This window comes from Salvelinus sp. IW2-2015, linkage group LG36 (genome assembly GCF_002910315.2).
Source record: "Salvelinus sp. IW2-2015 linkage group LG36, ASM291031v2, whole genome shotgun sequence".
NCBI classification, from domain to species: domain Eukaryota; kingdom Metazoa; phylum Chordata; class Actinopteri; order Salmoniformes; family Salmonidae; genus Salvelinus; species Salvelinus sp. IW2-2015.
This window is the reverse complement of record NC_036875.1, coordinates 34278525-34293364: the sequence shown is the minus strand read 5'-3', so window position 1 is coordinate 34293364 and position 14840 is coordinate 34278525. Positions and strand designations below refer to the sequence as shown.

Below are 14840 nucleotides of genomic sequence, written 5' to 3'. Positions count from 1 at the left end.
GTAGAGAAAAAGCAGTCCTATATGCTCTCGGTTGATATCGGCTTGCAGACTGCAGGTATTGGCCCGTATTGAAGCTGGCTGTGTCCGAGTTGAGGGTGAAGACCGCAGCAGTGGCTAACTGACTACTAGCTAGTAGCTAGTTATCTGGCTAGCTTCTGCTTGGGTTACGTTCTAAAGTATAAAAAATAGCAGGTCCGTACACACATTGGGTGAGCGGGAATTTAGGAATGTATATTCAGTCCTAGATGGAAAGTGAAATTAAAAAATATACGAAATGTATACGAAAAATACGAAGACTATTTACTATTTACTATTACACGCTACAGGACAATACAAACACACGTCCGACTGCTACGCCACATCTTGCACACGCCTATGCGTGGTGCCGGCACGGTGGTACCGGCTGGGGACACGCCCTTCAAGCTAGTGCGGGGAGCAGCAACAGGATGCACAGGACTCTGGAGACGCACAGGAGACTTGGTGCGTGGCGTAGGCACAGGTGGTAATGGCGGGAGACACGCACCATTGGACGAGTGCGTGGAGGAGGAACAGGGCTCTGGAGACACACTGGAAGCCTGTGTCGTGGTGAGTCACTGGTGGAACTGGACTGGGGCGGAGTGGCGCCGGAAATACCGGACCGTGCAGGCGTACTGACTCCCTTGAGCACCGAGACTGCCCAACCTTACCTGGTTGAATGGTCCCAGTCGCCCGCCCAGTGCGAGGTGGAATAACCCGACCCGGCTATGTAGGCGAACCGGGACACCATGCGTAAGGCTGGTGCCATGTAAGCCGGCCCGAGGAGACGCACTGGAGACCAGACGCGTTGAGCCGGCTTCATGGCACCTGGCTCAATGCCCAATCTAGCCCTACCAGTGCGGGGAGGTGGAATAACCCGCACCGGGCTATGAACACGTACAGGAGACACCGTGCGCTCTACTGCGTAACACGGTGTCCGCCCGTACTCCCGCTCTCCACGGTTAGCCTGGGAAGTGGGCGCAGGTCTCCTACCTGCCCTCGGCCCACTACCTCTAAGCCCCCCCCAAGAAATTTTTGGTTGTACTTGCGGGCTTCCAGCCTTGCCTCCGTGCTGCCTCCTCATATCGCCTCCTCCGGCTTTCGCTGCCTCCAGCTCTTCACGAGGGAGGCGATATTCTCCCGGTTGTGCCCAAGGTCCCTTTCCATCAAAATCTCCTCCCATGTCCATGAATCCTTTGTCCTTGCTCCTGTTGCCACTGATCACGCTGCTTGATCCTTGTTTGGTGGTAATTCTGTCACGATCGTGTGGAGGAGAGACGGACCAAGGCGCAGCGGATATGAATACATCTTCCTTTTATTTTGAAGACGAAGACGTAACATGAAAAGAAAACACTCTTACAAAAACTAACAAAACAAACAAACGACCGTAAAGCTATAAACGTAGTGCACACAAACAGGCTACAAACGTTTCAACATAGACAATTACCCACAAATACATGATGCCTATGGCCACCTTAAATATGGCTCCCAATCAGAGACAAATGAAAAACATCTGTCTCTGATTGAGAACCACTCAGGCAACCATAGACATAACTAGACACATTCACTCAACCATAGACTTCCCTAGAAACATTCACTCAACACAAACCCATACACTCTAACCAACACCCCCTATACCATATAATCACCCAAAACACACACATACCCCATGTCACACCCTGACCTAACTAAAATAATAAAGAAAACAAATAATACTAAGGCCAGGGCGTGACACTAAATGTGTACTGTACCTTAATGTGTACCTAAATGTGTACTGCACCTAAATGTCTACCTACATGTGTAGCTAAATACATGCATTTTATATTTTTCTTACCGATCTACAAAACCTTCTCTTTTTCAAAATGAAAGAAAAATTTTAGAAAATGTTCCTAATACAAAATAAAAACAAAAATGTATTTGGAATTAATTTGGAAAATATTCTATCATTTTTGTCTTACTTTGAACATGTGGAGTAGGTTGTGTACATCAGTAGGACAAACATCTAATATAATCATATTTTTAGATTACATTATAAGGCTTTGCAAGGGATGTGTAGACTTTCACTAGGCACTGTAGCTACACATTGATACATAGTACTTACAACTTTTACACTTGTTTGCGATATGTGTAATCACACCTTGACTGGTTTCATAGATATACATTTACATTTAAGTCATTTAGCTGACGCTCTTATCCAGAGCGACTTACAATTTGGAAAGTTCATACATATTCATCCTGGTCCCCCCGTGGGGAATGAACCCACAACCCTGGCGTTGCAAGCGCCATGCTCTACCAACTGAGCCACACGGGACCACGGGACCATATACGATTTGTAAACAAATGCAAATTAATTGTTGCTAACCTTCCTCCTACCCTAGAATTATTATTTTAGATAACTCTGTTATCTTGATTTTGAAAGTTAGTTTCTTTGAAAATCCTTAAAATTGTGCATCGCAAAATAGCATGTAAAGATCTGAGATATCCCTGGATATTATTTTACATCCAGCATACATCTATTGTACACATTCATATCTACATTACACAGAAACTTTGAAATGTTAAAGATGTAGGGAGTGAAATAGTGAAATGCTTAAACACGGAGTGCTCTGAGTGTAATAATCACAAAAGAAGACAATTTAGCAGTTATAGTATTTGAAAACATTTTAATCAACAATTTTCATACATTTGAGGAATTTACATAGACATGTTGTCCATGATACGTCTCATGCTCATGAACCTCATTCCACTCATTCCCATATCCCTGAAGCTCCTGTACTCTCCAGGCCTCATGTACATCTGCCTGCCTCTGAAGTGGGGCTGCTCGTACATCAGCCAGTGGCCGTCCATCACATTGCAGGACTGGCAGTCAGACATACGGTAACGCTCCTGGATGGAGTCACAGTCGTCCATCATCTCGTGCATCTGACCTCCAAAGTTCTCCCTCTCGTAGATCCTCATCCTGAAGTTTCCTTTGTGCTGTTAGGAGGAAAGAACAGGTTTCATTGATCAGATAAATTATATATTAAACTTGTGTATTAGGAGAGTTTTATTTTCAATGACAAGATTAGTCTATTTTAAGATGACATATTTTCAACATACCATGGGGATCATGCGGCTGGACCTGATGCAGTCATTCATTCCCATCATGCGCTGGTAGTCAGAGTACTCTCCCCTCTTCATGAAGTACTGGTTTCCCATGAAGTTAGGGCGATCGTACACCATGAAGCAGCCACTCTCAACCCTGCAGGAGTGGCACCTGCTCAGGTAGGAGGACATGTCAGGGCAGTCCTGGCTGGTCTCATAGGAACGACCCTGGAAGTTCTTGTCCTCGTAGAAGATGATCTGAAAACACAACAATAAAATATATGGAAATATTATTATCAAATAAATATTTTGAAAGATATTGCAATTATGATTTCCTTTGAACCAGCCATTAGTCAAGCATTAAACGTACAACTTAAAATTATAGTATGAAACACTCTGCCTACCTTGCCCATCATGGTTGCGGTTGTTTCTTTGAGCTGTGCTGCTGCTGCACTGGTGTCCTGCCTGTTTTAACACTTACTTTTATACCTGACCTAACCCAGAGAATCTGTGGGTCCCATTGTGTAAACCCCTGACCCAGCAACACAGTATAGAGGCCTGTAGAGTGCTGAAGTGCTTTCCCTACATTTCCATGTGACTGGGTCCCTAGAAGACTTTAGAATAGGTTTTCCCATTTAGAAGTCAATACAACTGAGCTTTTCAAAGCAGTATACAATGGTCTGTTTTACACATTTCAAAACACACCAGATATTTAGTGAAACATGTTCAGTGAAAGTGTTATTTTGCTTGAGTTCGTTTTTAATGCTATAGCCGTGACATAATCCATAAATCTATACCAACAGCTTTCATTTTGGTTTCACGTGCCAGTTAACTACTGTGTATAGATGCAAACAAATGAGTTAAGAAAATATATAACAATCACATAGTTTGATGGATATGTCTAAAATAAGTCTAAAATAAGGTGTTAAATTAGGATTAAGCTCTCGCAGAACACTGTAACATATTTTGTAGTTTTGGAAACCCTGCTTTAGGATGTTTTATTCTGGCCTTTGGTTTTTGTTATTGTTTAATCATTATACTATATTTGCTTCAACCTCTACAAGTCTAAGCCATTGGGAGGGATTTTACTAAGCTAACATATGGAATTGTTTTAAGCTGGTCATACCATGGATCATTTAGCTATTTGATTTTGAATTTTAGGACCCCTTTAGGTAAAAATTTGGCCTTTACTACTATAGTCCATAGAAGCGCAATAAATAACACATTCATAAATAGAAAAAAGGAGAGTAAAAAAATAAATCATAAGGAACACGTTTTTGAAGTGTTTGTCCGATATCTAAGAGATATAAGAAAGCTCAGGAAATATTAACGTTTTTTTTTTACACATACAGTGGGGAGAACAAGTATTTGATACACTGCCGATTTTGCAGGTTTTCCTACTTACAAAGCATGTAGAGGTCTGTAATTTTTATCATAGGTACACTTCAACTGTGAGAGACGGAATCTAAAACAAAAATCCAGAAAATCACATTGTATGATTTTTAAGTAATTAATTTGCATTTTATTGCATGACATAAGTATTTGATCACCTACCAACCAGTAAGATAAGTTCCGGCTCCACAGACTCTGTTAGTTTTTCTTTAAGAAGCCCTCCTGTTCGCCACTCATTACCTGTATTAACTGCACCTGTTTGAACTCGTTACCTGTATAAAAGACACCTGTCCACACACTCAATCAAACAGACTCCAACTCTCCACAATGGCCAAGACCAGAGAGCTGTCTAAGGACATCGGGGATAAAATTGTAGACCTGCACAAGGCTGAGATGGGCTACAGGACAATAGGCAAGCAGCTTGGTGAGAAGGCAACAACTGTTGGCGCAATTATTAGAAAATGGAAGAAGTTCAAGATGACGGTCAATCACCTCGGTCTGGGGCTCCATGCAAGATCTCACCTCGTGGGGCATCAATGATCATGGGAAGGTGAGGGATCAGCCCAGAACTACACGGCAGGACTGTCAATGACCTGAAGAGAGCTGGGACCACAGTCTCAAGAAAACCATTAGTACACACTACGGTCGATGGATTAAAATCCTGCAGCGCACGCAAGGTCCCCCTGCTCAAGCCAGCGCATGTCCAGGCCTGTCTGAGGTTGCCAATGACCATCTGGATGATCCAGAGAGGAATGGGAGAAGGTCATGGTCTGATGAGACAAAAATAGAGCTTTTTGGTCTAAACTCCACTCGCCGTGTTTGGAGGAAGAAGAAGGATGAGTACAACCCCAAGAACACCATCCCAACCGTGAAGCATGGAGGTGGAAACATCATTCTTTGGGGATGCTTTTCTGCAAAGGGGACAGGATGACTGCACCGTATTGAGGGGAGGATGGATGGGGCCATGTATGGCGAGATCTTGGCCAACAACCTCCTTCCCTCAGTAAGAGCATTGAAGATGGGTCGTGGCTGGGTCTTCCAGCATGACAACGACCCGAAACACACAGCCAGGGCAACTAAGGAGTGGCTCCGTAAGAAGCATCTCAAGGTCCTGGAGTGGCCTAGCCAGTCTCCAGACCTGAACCCAATAGAAAATCTTTGGAGGAGCTGAAAGTCCGATATTGCCCAGCGACAGCCCCGAAACCTGAAGGATTCTGGGAAGGTCTGTATTGGAGGAGTGGCCAAAATTGCCTGCTGCAGTGTGTGCAAACCTGGTCAAGAACTACAGGAAACGTATGATCTCTGTAATTGCAAACAAAGGTTTCTGTACCAAATATTAAGTTCTGCTTTTTTGATGTATCAAATACTTATGTCATGCAATAAAATGCAAATTAATTACTTAAAAATCATACAATGTGATTTTCTGGATTTTTGTTTTAGATTCCGTCTCTCACAGTTGAAGTGTACCTATGATAAAAATTAGTAGGAAGTAGGAAAACCTGCAAAATCGTCAGTGTATCCAATACTTGTTCTCCCCACTGTACGTATTTCACCCTTTATTTTTGTTTTCACCAAACCACCTCCATTCATTTGTTTGGGTTACCTTCAGACGAGTCCCGTGACACTTGTGGGGGTCGTAGAGCAAAACGGAGAACACCATCGTGTTCGTGAGAGTCTCCCCTTTTTCGGATGCTGCTGACGTTTTCGTGAGAAGACCGATTTTAGGAAATTCTCATGGTCTGACTAACTTCGCTGTAGCTCGGCCACCTTCCACCATAGATGCAGAAGGCCGACATAGGAAGATGCTGAGGATTAAAATTGATGGATTTTGATGGGGATTTTTTTTATTCTGTTACTCTCGGGTGCGTCAATAGACTCTTAAGGAGGCCCAATGCAGCCATTTCTATCTCAATATCAAATCATTTCTGGGTAACAATTAAGTACCTTACTGTGATTGTTTTCAATTAAAATGGTCAAAAAGAAACAAAAATAGCTTCTTAGCAAAGCGCAATTTCTGTATGTATGTCACGTTCTGACCTTTATTTCCTTTGTTTTGTCTTTATTTAGTATAGTCAGGGCGTGAGTTGGGGTGGGCAGTCTATGTTTGTATTTCTATGTTTTGCTATTTCTGTGTTTGGCCTGATATGGTTCTCAATCAGAGGCAGCTGTCAATCGTTGTCCCTGATTGGGAACCATATTTAGGTAGCCTGTTTTGTGTTGGGTTTTGTGGGTGGTTGTTTTCGGTCTTTGTGTGTCTGCACCAGACAGTACTGTTTCGGTTTTTCACATTTGTTGTTTTTGTATTTTGAGTGTTCACCTTCATTAAACAAGATGAACAATTACCACGCTGCACCTTGGTCCTCTTCTTCTCCTCCAGACGACAACCGTTACAATGTATATATAATATGTCCCCCCCACTTCTTAAACCAAAGATGCGCCCCTGTGTAAATGTGAAATTTTAGTTAATAATTTTTTAAAAATTTTGCAGAAAAATCAAATAACCTGTTTTTGCTTTGTCATTATGGGGTATTGTGTGTAGATTGATGAGGGGAAAAAACGATTTAATCAATTTTAGAATAAGGCTGTAATGTAACAAAATGTGGAAGAAGTCAAGGGGTCTGAATTACTTTCCAAATGAACTGTAAGTGGTGAAGATTTATGCACTTGATGGTGTTGGAAAATTGTATGTATTGTCTGATTTGAGGATTAATAATGGTATATTTTGTTGAAGTTGAACCTACTGTACATAACCGCTCCGTTAATGGCAACTTAACTTTTTTTTTGCATCAGCTATTTGAACAACTTTTCTTAACATTAAGGCAGCAGGGTAACTTTGAAATATAGATATGAAATACCCTGCTTTGTTAAAATGTTATCAGAAGTTATGTCAAATCAGGAAATCAAGTTGAGATTGGATTTTTTTTTAATAATATACAACTTAGCATTTTAAGTCTGGTAACTAATTTTTTAAAGTTGAAACGGTAAATATTTTTATGGTAAGATTGTTTGACAGCATCTTATCAGCCAGTAACAACCAATAACAGAGATTTTCACTTTATGAACTCCCACTCCCACGTACCCCCTCCCAATTTCACCACTGCTGGTGTAACCGCTGAGAGTTTAACATAGAACATGCAAATGGTTTGTGACTGATGTTCTGAACAAAATAAGGCAACTGTGTGAAAATCTTCTGGACATATTACATGTCTAATTATTTGCCTTCATTAAAGGTCCAATGCAGCCATTTTTATATCAATATCAAATAATTTCTAGGTAACAATTAAGTAACTTAATGTGATTGTTTTCAATTAAAATTGTCAAAAAGAAACAAAAATAGGTTCTTAGCAAAGGCAATTTCTGCAATATGTGTGACTTATAGATCTTTAATTTTCATTGAAAGCAAGTCTAAGAAGCGGTAGATCTGTTCTATGTGTGCTATTTCTATGCTTCCCATTCTTAAGTTTAGTTTTTGTGTACACCATGTACACCAGCTTCAAACAGCTGAAAATCCAATTATTTTGGATATAGAAAATATATTTCACAGTTTTTAATTATACACCAATTGTTATAGATGTAATTATGTCGAAGTGAATCAATTTCAACTACATTTTTTCTGTAAATGTAGGTTAAGTAACCATGTCTCACAAACTGAAATAAGTATTTTTAAGACATTTTTTGTTTCTTTTAAAAAGCACAAAAATTCTCCTTTTTCGTTCTTTATATTATTTTCTTATAATTTGTACGTATTTTATTTCTTGCTTTTTTGTATAACAATATATTTTGTATTAGTATGTAGTAGATAGTTGTGATTTTTAAAAACATTTTATGTGGTATTTAAATTAAAGTAAATATACCATGTCACTGATAACAAATCACTCAAACTCAGATTTTGGGGTTAAAATGTTTTTATTTTTTAACCTTTCATGAATCGTCCCACAGAGACCAACCAGAAATACATTTTTCATTAAACATTGGAGCATTTACATAGACATGTTGTCCATGATACGCCTCATGCTCATGCACCTCATGCCACTCATGCTGCCCATGCCACCCATTCCCATGCCCATCTCTCTGAAGTTCCTGTACTCTCCAGGCCTCATGTACATCTGCCTGCCTCTGAAGTGGGGCTGCTCGTACATCAGCCAGTGGCCGTCCATCACGTTGCAGGACTGGCAGTCGGACATACGGTAACGCTCCTGGATGGAGTCACAGTCGTCCATCATCTCGTGCATCTGACCTCCGAAATTCTCCCTCTCGTAGATCCTCATCCTGAAGTTTCCTTTGTGCTGTTAGGAGGAAAGAACATTATAGGGTTACTTTATTGATCAGTGAAATTATTAACAAACTCATTTTGTATGAGAATACCACCATCAAAACATTTACCAACGTTCAACCTACCATGGGGATCATGCGGCAGGACCTGATGCACTCCCTCATTCCCATCATACTCATGTAGTCAGAGTACTCTCCCTTCCTCATGAAGTACTGGTTTCCCATGAAGTTAGGGCGATCGTACACCATGAAGTTGCCGCTCTCAACCCTGCAGGAGTGGCACTTGCTCAGGTAGGAGGTCAACTCAGGGCAGTCGGAGCTGGTTTCATAGGAACGACCCTGGAAGTTCTTGTCCTCGTAGAAGATGATCTGGGGATGACATAGGGTCTGTGAGTAATACTGTCATGAAGAGAGAAGCTCAATAGATAATTAACTAAATCGACATTGAACTTGAACTACATTTACCCCAAAACTATGTCTGACATTATGAAATTGTTGTAGATGTCAAACAGTCTATCACATATAGATAGAAGAATCAGAGGGAAAATTATGCTCAGGTTCATACCTTGCCCATCATGATGACGTTTGTTCTTCAGGACTGCGCTGTGACTGCACTGAATTCCTGTCTGTGTTAGCCCTAACTTTTATACCTGTCCAACACCCAAAGAATCTGTAGCCTCTCATTGTGTAAAGTCCTGACTCAACAACACAGCACAGGGGCTACTGTTCAGTGTGGACTTCAAAGGGTTATTATCTGTCTCTGTATGCTTTTCTGTCGCAGGTGCATCTGTGTCCATATTGTGTTCAACATATAAAGAGTAAAACAGAAGATTCTAAACATTCATGACAACGTATTATACATATAGTGTATATTATTGACTCTACGTATGTAAAAACATATGGTTGTTACATTAGGTATTATAGCAATATGGCGATTGAACTTGACATTCGTGTCTGGCTTTATTCATTATTGTAGAATAGCATTCTGAAACATATTCCTCAGAAATATGTTATTAAATACTTAAGACTTTGTCATTATTCTGGCCTAATGATACCAACAAAGGGCATACGTTCTTAGGAATATATTTATATTGATGAGCTCAAAGTCTACAAATAGGAATTGTATATAATTTAGACCTGTGTTTATTTAATGTCACTTGCTTTTATCACAGTAATAGTTTTTGCTCAAAGTGTCTCTTGTCAATACAAAAATGATATGCAGAAATCTTCAGTAAATGTATTCAAACATCAGATGGCCACTATGTAACTAGTAACTATGAAGATTTTTTATTTCACTTTCATCACCTGTCCGCTAATGCCCAGCAATCATTTAGGAATTTACACTGTAGATACTGTATATGCAGGTATAATTGCAATGTAGGTACACACTATTCACTTACAGTGCCTTCAGAAAGTATTCATAGCCCTTGACTTATTCCACATTTTGTTGTGTACAGCCTGAATTCAAAATTGATTCAATAGATTTTTTTCTCATCTACACATGATACTCCATAATGACAAAGTGAAAACATGTTTTTAGACATTTTTGCAAATTTATTGAAAATGAAATACAGAAATATCTAATTTACAAAAATAACTCACACCCCTGAGTCAATACTTTGTACAGTAGACACACCCTTGGCAGCAATTACAGCTGTGAGTATTTCTCAAAGAGGTTTCCACACCTGGATTGTGCAACATTTGCCCATTAATCTTTAAAAAATAATAATTGGTTGTTGATCATTGCTAGACAACCATTCTCTGGTCTTGCCATAGATTTTCAAGGAGATTTAAGTCAAAACTGTAACTAGGCCACTCAGGAACATTCACTGTCTTCTTGGTAAGAAACTCCAGTGTATATTTGACCTTGTGTTTTAGTTTATGAACCTGTTGAAATGTGAATTCATGGTGAAATCCCTGAGCGGTTACCTTACTCTCCGGCAATTGAGTTTGGAAAGATGCCTGTACGTTTGTAATGACCAGGTTTGTTGATACACCATCAAAAGTGAAATGAATAACTTCACCATGCTCACCATGCACCAACTTCACCATGTCAGATTTTTTATATGTTTACCCATCTACCAATAGGTGTCCTTCTTAGTGAGGCATTTGAAAACCTCCCTGGTCTTTGTGGTTAAATCTGTGTTTGAAATTCCCTGCTCGACTGAGGGACCTTACAGATAATTATATGTGTGGGGTACAGAGATGAGGTAATCATTCAAAAATCATGTTAAACACTATTATTGCACACAGAGTCCGATGCAATCTATTTTGTATGTGACTTGTTTGCTCCTGAATGTAATTAGTCTTGCCATAGCAAAGGTGTTGAATAATTAATGACTTAAGACATTTCAGTTTTTCATTTTAAATTAATTAGTACATTTTTTTGTTGCATAATTCCTCTGCCCGTGACAAAAAAATCTACATTTAATCCATTTTAAATTCAGGCTGTAACACAAAAAAAGTCAAGGGGTGTGAATACTTGTAGGATATATAATATATCATATAAGTAGATAATGTACTGCAATTACACTTCAAATGTACTGACTAGTCTTATATATATTTTTTATAATACACTTTTTAATAATGTACTTTTTAATGATATATTGTTGCTACACAGTATATTTGCGGCATGCGAATATAATACAATATCAAATTATACATTTCCAATTATACATTATACAAATATAAGGTGAGGCGAAGTTTAGCTAGAAATAATTTAAGTTTGGTCAAATCTGATACATATAAAAATGTGAATGTGTTTCCTATCCTAACAGTATGCCTATATACTCAGTACCTGAATATGTAACTACAATGTAAAAACTTGGAATTGCATAGGGACATCAGTAACATGATCCAGTAACATGACCCACAGCAGTCTCAATGGTAGTAGAAAGGGGGTGGGGTCTCACTACGGTAGTAGAAAGGGGGTGGGGTCTCACTATGGCGAGGACCACTTTGGAAATAAGTGTTTTAATGAATACTTTTAAGTTCTATCCTCTGGGAACACATTGTACATATGTGTATAGGTATTTTGCCCAAATAAAATAAAATACAATTAATGGTAGTAGAAAGGGGGTGGGGTCTCTCTATGGTAAAGAAAGGAGGTTGGGTGTAGTTTCCACACTATTGGTGGAATGAAATTATTTTAAAAAATTATATTGAACCTTTATTTAACTAGGCAAGTCATTTAAGAACACATTCTTATTTACAATGACGGCCTAGGAACAGTGGGTTAACTGCCTTGTTCAGGGGCAGAACGACAGATTTTTACCTTGTCAGCTCAGGGATTTGATCCAGCAACCTTTCAGTTACTGGCCCAATGCTCTAACCACTAGGCGACCTGCTGCCCCGTTATATACCTGTCTCTTATACACATCTAGATGTGTATAAGAGACAGGTTTTACAAGGGTATGTTTGGCAGCATGAGTGAAGGATGCTTTGTTGCGAAATAGGAAGCCAGTTCTAAATGTAACTTTGGATTGGAGATGTTTGATGTGAGTCTGGAAGGAGAGTTTACAGTCTAACCAGACACCTAGGTATTTGTAGTTGTCATAACCGTCCAGAGTAGTGATGTTGGACGGGCGGGCAGGTGCAGGCAGCGATCGGTTGAAGAGCTGTCTCTTATACACATCTAGATGTGTATAAGAGACAGTTGTAAAGTAGAGATAGAAATAATGGGGTGCAAAGGAGCAAAATAAATAAATAAATAAATACAGTAGGGGGAGAGGTAGTTGTTTGGGCTAAATTATAGATGGGCTATGTACAGTTGCAGTTATCTGTGAGCTGCTCTGACAGCTGGTGCTTAAAGCTAGTGAGGGAGATGTTGTTGAGAAGTGTTTCCAGTGTCAGAGATTTTTGTAGTTCATTCCAGTCATTGGCAGCAGAGAACTGTAAGGAGAAGCGGCCAAAGGAAGAATTGGTTTTGGGGGTGACCAGAGAGATTTACCTGCTGGAGCGCGTGCTACAGGTGGGTGCTGCTATGGTGACCAGCGAGCTGAGATAAGGGGGGACTTTACCTAGCAGGGTCTTGTAGATGACCTGGAGCCAGTGGGTTTGGTGACGAGTATGAAGCGAGGGCCAGCCAACAAGAGCGTACAGGTCGCAGTGGTGAGTAGTATATGGGGCTTTGGTGACAAAACAGATGGCACTGTGATAGACTGCATCCAATTTATTGAGTAGGGTATTGGAGGCTATTTTGTAAATGACATCGCCGAAGTCGAGGATCGGTAGGATGGTCAGTTTTACAAGGGTATGTTTGGCAGCATGAGTGAAGGATGCTTTGTTGCGAAATAGGAAGCCAGTTCTAAATGTAACTTTGGATTGGAGATGTTTGATGTGAGTCTGGAAGGAGAGTTTACAGTCTAACCAGACACCTAGGTATTTGTAGTTGTCATAACCGTCCAGAGTAGTGATGTTGGACGGGCGGGCAGGTGCAGGCAGCGATCGGTTGAAGAGCATGCATTTAGTTTTACTTGTATTTAAGAGGCCATGGAGGCCATGGAAGGAGAGTTGTATGGCATTGAAGCTCGTCTGGAGGGTTGTTAACACAGTGTCCAAAGAAGGGCCAGAAGTATACAGAATGGTGTCGTCTGCGTAGAGGTGGATCAGAGACTCACTTGCAGCAAGAGCAACATCATTGATGTATACAGAGAAGAGAGTCGGTCCAAGAATTGAACCCTGTGGCACCCCCATAGAGACTGCCATAGGCCCGGACAACAGGCCCTCCGATTTGACACACTGAACTCTATCAGAGAATAAGTTGGTGAACCAGGCGAGGCAATCATTTGAGAAACCAAGGCTATCGAGTCTGCCGATGAGGATGTGGTGATTGACAGAGTCGAAAGCCTTGGCCAGGCCAATGAATACGGCTGCACAGTATTGTTTCTTATCGTTTTAGGATATCGTTTAGGACCTTGAGCGTGGCACCCATGACCAGCTCTGAAACCAGATTGCATAGCGGAGAAGGTATGGTGGAATTCTAAATGGTCGGTAATCTGTTTGTTGACTTGACTTTCGAAGACCTTAGAAAGGCAGGGTAGGATAGATATAGGTCTGTAGCAGTTTGGGTCAAGAGTGTCCCCCCCTTTGAAGAGGGGGATGAATCTTTTGGAATCTCAGACGACACGAAAGAGAGGTTGAACAGGCTAGTAATAGTGGTTGCAACAATTTCGGCAGATAATTTTAGAAAGAAAGGGTCCAGATTGTCTAGCCCGGTTGATTTGTAGGGGTCCAGATTTTGCAGCTCTTTCAGAACATCAACTGACTGGATTTGGGAGAAGGAGAAATGGGGAAGGCTTGGGGGAGTTGCTGTGGGGGGTGCAGTGCTGTTGTCCGGGGTAGGGGTAGCCAGGTGGAAAGCATGGCCAGCCGTAGAAAAATGCTTATTGAAAATCTCAATTATAGTGGATTTATCGGTGGTGACAGTGTTTCCTGTCCTCAGTGCAGTGGGCAGCTGGGAGGAGGTGTTCTTATTCTCCATGGACTTTACAGTGTCCCAGAACTTTTTTGAGTTTGTGTTGCAGGAAGCAAATATCTGCTTGAAAAAGCTAGCCTTGGCTTTTCTAACTGCCTGTGTATATTGGTTTCTATCTTCCATGAAAAGTTGCATATCACGGGGGCTGTTCGAAGCGAATGCAGAACGCCATAGGATATTTTTGTGTTGGTTTAGGGCAGTCAGGTCTGGAGAGAACCAAGGGCTATATCTGTTCCTGGTTCTAAATTTCTTGAATGGGGCATGCTTATTTAAGATGGTGATATCAAATGACTAGGTTCACAACAAGTTCAACGTAATGTCACATGACAGTTTTTTCAAATAATAAAACCAAAACCAACAAACTCGTTAAATGGTTTTCATTTTGCAATTATTTTCTTATTTAGCAATTCCATAACATTCCTTATTAGCCTATTTTCCTACCTTGTACATGTATAGTTACTTTGAAGATTTCTTGTGGGATCACTGTTCCCTACCAACCACCTGGTATCATCCAGATACCGAATGGTGCTGGCAGGAGCAACATGACGCTGGCTTCACAAAAACGGAAAGAGCTGCTGTCAAGCCAACCAGGACTCCATTA

At 40.7% G+C, this 14840-nt stretch overlaps 1 protein-coding gene across 1 annotated transcript; it reads right to left on the bottom strand.

The window, feature by feature from the left end:
- Positions 1 to 2658: 2658 nt before the first annotated feature.
- On the bottom strand, positions 2659 to 9409 carry LOC111959335 (uncharacterized). The gene is made up of 6 exons (XM_023980833.2): positions 9329 to 9409; positions 8890 to 9132; positions 8475 to 8777; positions 3504 to 3560; positions 3115 to 3357; positions 2659 to 2991 (listed from the first exon to the last, which is right to left on the bottom strand). Exons 1-6 carry the CDS (start codon positions 9338 to 9340, stop codon positions 2710 to 2712), a joined length of 1140 nt encoding a protein of 379 aa, XP_023836601.2. The 5' UTR covers positions 9341 to 9409; the 3' UTR covers positions 2659 to 2709.
- Positions 9410 to 14840: the final 5431 nt, after the last annotated feature.

Coding starts and splice junctions, on each gene's coding strand:
- LOC111959335 (XM_023980833.2), bottom strand. Junction 8,778..8,889: donor CCTGCCGCATGATCCCCATG/GTAGGTTGAACG, acceptor TCCTCCTAACAG/CACAAAGGAAACTTCAGGAT. Junction 2,992..3,114: donor CCAGCCGCATGATCCCCATG/GTATGTTGAAAA, acceptor TCCTCCTAACAG/CACAAAGGAAACTTCAGGAT.